Genomic DNA, 4,196 nt, shown 5'->3' on the forward strand with positions numbered 1-4,196 from the left:
AAAAAAAAACCTTCGAGCAGCTATTATCTTTCAGTAAAAGTCCCGTCCAAATCGGTCCAACCGTTCCAAAGATAGCACGGAATTAAAAACAGTAGCCTATGTAATATGCCCGTCTATGTAATATGCCCGTCTATGTAATATGCCCGTCTATGTCTATAATATATGTAAGCTACCCTTCAGTGATAGTTCGGTCGAAATCGTAAATATGATTTCTTTGAGTTGCAAGTCTCCAGGTAGTTAGCGACTCGTCAGCTCCTAAAAGTAATACATCGCGTTAAACCGTGAACTGCTATTTCACTTGTTCAAAGCTTTGTTAGCCTCGTTTAGTTTACGAATAATTTATCGGCAGAGAAAAATCTAGTTAGTGAAGGGTGGAGCTTGAAATGACCGGTTCACACTTAACCAGTTCAGTTGAACATTTGCGATGGCTAAGTCATAGATTGTATAGTCACTGGTACTAGCTATATTTCAGTTGTGTCAGTTTATTGACAGTGTAGTTGTTGAACGTTACCGTACTGGCCAAATGTGAACGCGCATTAATCTAATTTTGTTAATGTTGCAGAGTGACGAGGAGCTGTGAGCAGTGCGTAGTGGGCAGTGCGCAGTGGGCAGTGCGCAGTGGTCAGTGCGCAGTGGGCAGTGCGCAGTGGGCAGTGCGCAGTGAGCAGTGCGCAGTGCGCGCTTGTGTACCGAACCCAGTGCAGTGTAGTGCGAGTTGTACGTGACGTTAAGCGCCGGCGCTGCGGATATTGTCGAACCCTGTTTGTGTTGTTTTTTTTATTGCAATACCAATTTTTTTTTTATACTCAAAACATGTATTTATTGTAAAAAGAAATTAATGAACTATAATAATGTGCAACAAAACAAAATGATAATGTGAAACAAAATAAAAAATGATTTGTAAATAAGAACATTTTTGCATCAAGTTTTCTTTTATTTTACCAAAACTTATATCTGAAGAATTAAGATTCTGGTATGAAATGCCGACAGAATACTTCAGGCAAAATCGAGCCTTTAAGTTATACTTTAATTTTCTTCGATAGAATATTAAATGGTGGTGCCATGTCGAAAAATGAAAGTCTTGTTTTAAATAATTGGTGAGATTTGTATTTATAAAATTAAAATAGTTATAAGCTACAGTATAAAAATCTTAATACTAATTATGCCAATACTTTACAAAATAATTTACACGTTTTAAACCCTAGACACAAAACTAGGCAGTGATTTCTTACAAGCTACATAGTATATTTTGTATTTATTACTGAATCTAATATTGTACGATAATGGTAACATTTAGTAGGTATTGCCACACTGGTAATAATTGTTTAAAAAAAATTAAAGCTAACATGGCCGTTTTACAATGACTTCAATTTGATTAAGAATTCATTATCCTTAAAATTAGGAGTTTTAAATTATTGCTAACAGCCATGGATTTTGAGCTTGTTGCATTCGTTTTTCTTCACTAACCTAAAGGTATGTGATTGAATTTCATATTTTTAAATAACTTTGGTAAGAATGCTTATGCGTGCTCATTTTTTGAGTAATACCCATTTAACAAATAACTTGTTAAGTTATTTATGTTATTGTATTTTTTCATTCGATTCTTTTTTTTATTAACTTATTTTTCAGCAGAGGATAAAGCTTGAGTATTTATTTATGGCCTAAACGTCACTAATAATTTACAAAATCTTAAATATTTGTTCGTGATGTTCTTAGTCAATCAACCATAAAGTTTTTACTCACAAAAATTACAAACGTCTTTGATGTTAACGAAGCTTTAAAGTAATTATGCATTATTGGCTCGTTTTTTATGTAATAGAAAATAACAATATTTGCATTATTTTATTGAAAATTTCTATCATTTAAAATTGTTGACGAATGTATCAATAATTACATAATTTCGTCGTAAGCACAATCAGGGGACTTTTTACTACAGTTATTCATAGTTCGTTATAAATTGGTTTAACTAGCTTAATAGCACACACTGGATTACACAGAGCTTACGAGCTCGTAATATTCGTTCACTTTGCTATAAAGGGCGATAAGTCTGGGAACTTGAAGTTGATCGGTTGTCGTCGGTGGCCGCTAGGGTTGGGTGGCGCTGCAGTGCCACATTGCGCTGTGCACACGTCATCTCTTAGCACTGCTTCTCGCGGCCATTCGCGAAGCAATTGCGCGCAGTCTGTTATCCTTAACGATGCACATTGCGCCTGTTAACAAAAAAACATAGATAATATCCGTTTAAAAGTTCCTTTATTGAGCGTTACATTGTAAAATATTATAATAAAGACTATACATTACTCTTAACACTTACACCCTCAGAAGAGCAGATACAGGAGGTACACGGTGAGGGGAAGGCGGACTCGCCGACTGCGACCGAGCGGCCCGCGATCAGGCAGCCCTGGGCGGAGCTTTCGCGCCACGCCGATAAGTCCAACTTGGGCAGCGATGAACAAGGCACGCGAGGGTTCCTACGAACAACAAACATTAAATAGTTTTCCACAAATATCTGCAAACTGAAGTTGGTCAAATTGCCCAATCTTTTCGGTAGTCCAAATGTGGGAGTTTTATTCTTGAAATAGTGTGTGTTAGTTGGCCATTATACTTACAAGAAGTTGCTGGGTAAGTCAAAAGCGGCGCGTTGCATGTCACTCTGCAAATCGAAGTTCTCGCATAAAACCTTAGACATCGTTACTTTGCGAATTTCCGCCAATTGTTGCTCCGTGAATTTGATAGCTGGGTTGTCGTTTTCATACCTGAAAAGTAATTAACAAAAATGTATAGATAATAAACAATATTTATGGCGTCTTTTTACTTATTTTGACAAAACTAGTAGGATATTAAATGCACCGGCAAGTCATTATATTTAATTGATATGTGGTAAAGTAGAGTTTGTTTACCAGAAGCGATCGCATTTCCTGAGCTGTCGGAATTGTATGGCAATGATGCAAGCGAAGGTAGGTCCTACAAGACCGCCCTGCAATGGCCGCTCGCTCATGCCCCCAGGGAATAGGTCAATGTCGTCCACTGTTGGGTAGATCCTCTTCAATCTGCAACACATACAAATATCTTGTAATATGTTTAACTAAAATTAAAACATCACATGTTCATTTCTTTCTTTACATACCGTGCAATAACTTCATCGGGAACCTCTCTTGATAAATCTTCGAAGTTAGCAGCCCTCTTCAAGTTGCACAGAGCTCTATAGTTGTTATAACTCGGTATTCCGTGGTCTCTAGCTCTTTGGATATTGAGGGCGATTAAATCGATTCCAGAGAATGGTATCTTGCGGTCCTCGAACAAGTGGTTTGTGACCTCCCCGGTTATAAACTGGTCCAGTGTTTCCATAGGAGTAGAGGATAGACCGCGCATCAGTTCATCGACCAGTTGCGGGTGCTGAAAAGAAAAAGATGTTAACGTTGTAAAATATTGCTTAATGTCAGTGTGTTTCATTACAACAGTGATTGCTTCTTGCAATAGAATAAGGATGAAGAAATAGGGCAGATTTACCGCCATTGGAATTAATTTTTGAAATGTTGTATAAAACATACGCTCATAAACATGTCAGGTCTAAAGAATCCGTCGCGCAAGAGGATCGGAGGCTCCACAGGCTGGAAGTTGTGTGAGAGACGCGGCAGGTGCGGGCGCAGTAGCGAGTGGCCGAAACGGAACGCCGCTGCTGCGAATTCGGTTACTATCGCTGGATTGCAAGTCGGTGAGTAGTCCTTATAGTAACCTGCAATTGATATTTATTTCGTTATTGAAGAACCAATATACAATTATAGAAGGAGACTCGTTCTAAATCTTACGCAATAATTTATCAAAAAGGTTTTTTTTACCTGCTGGCAACAATTTGAGTCCATAAAGATTGACAGCGTTCCATGAGAGAAGTCGAGGTAAGAATTCGTTGAAGATGATGTGTGTAAGCTCCGCAGCGACGATGCGACGGGTGTGTTCGAAAAGCAGCTCAGCGTCCCAATGCGGGTTGACACCTCGTAGACCTTCTACCAGGCGGTTATGTTCGCGGAGGAAGATTGTGTGAATAGCGGTTAGACCCGGCTGTTCTGATGCTCTGCCATCACCTGTACAAAACGTAATCTTTACTTAGAATTTTTCTTATGGAAGTTATTTTTAACAAATTGGCTTGCTATCCTTCTAAAGTTCCCGTTTCTTCTTTTTCTGTCTCTGTTTGAACG

The 4,196-nt window shown here is 38.5% G+C and overlaps 2 protein-coding genes across 2 annotated transcripts in view; one reads left to right on the forward strand and one right to left on the reverse strand.

Moving 5' to 3' along the window:
* Nucleotides 1–580, forward strand: part of LOC106106837 (serine-threonine kinase receptor-associated protein) — a 5,657-nt gene extending 5,077 nt beyond the window's left edge. The window contains exon 8 of the mRNA XM_013287496.1: nucleotides 563–580. Coding sequence (XP_013142950.1) covers nucleotides 563–580 — 18 coding nt within the window. The remainder of the gene's footprint in view (nucleotides 1–562) is intronic.
* Nucleotides 581–1,084: 504 nt separating this feature from the next.
* Nucleotides 1,085–4,196, reverse strand: part of LOC106107394 (peroxidasin homolog) — a 33,225-nt gene continuing 30,113 nt past the window's right edge. Inside the window, exons 18-24 of the mRNA XM_013288237.1 lie at nucleotides 3,840–4,082; nucleotides 3,552–3,736; nucleotides 3,128–3,396; nucleotides 2,901–3,050; nucleotides 2,610–2,756; nucleotides 2,315–2,471; nucleotides 1,085–2,210 (exon numbers count right to left, since the gene is read on the reverse strand). Coding sequence (XP_013143691.1) covers nucleotides 2,022–2,210; nucleotides 2,315–2,471; nucleotides 2,610–2,756; nucleotides 2,901–3,050; nucleotides 3,128–3,396; nucleotides 3,552–3,736; nucleotides 3,840–4,082 — 1,340 coding nt within the window. The 3' untranslated portion in view covers nucleotides 1,085–2,021. The remainder of the gene's footprint in view (nucleotides 2,211–2,314; nucleotides 2,472–2,609; nucleotides 2,757–2,900; nucleotides 3,051–3,127; nucleotides 3,397–3,551; nucleotides 3,737–3,839; nucleotides 4,083–4,196) is intronic.

This window comes from Papilio polytes, unplaced genomic scaffold (genome assembly GCF_000836215.1).
Source record: "Papilio polytes unplaced genomic scaffold, Ppol_1.0 DF822067.1, whole genome shotgun sequence".
Lineage (NCBI taxonomy): Eukaryota > Metazoa > Arthropoda > Insecta > Lepidoptera > Papilionidae > Papilio > Papilio polytes.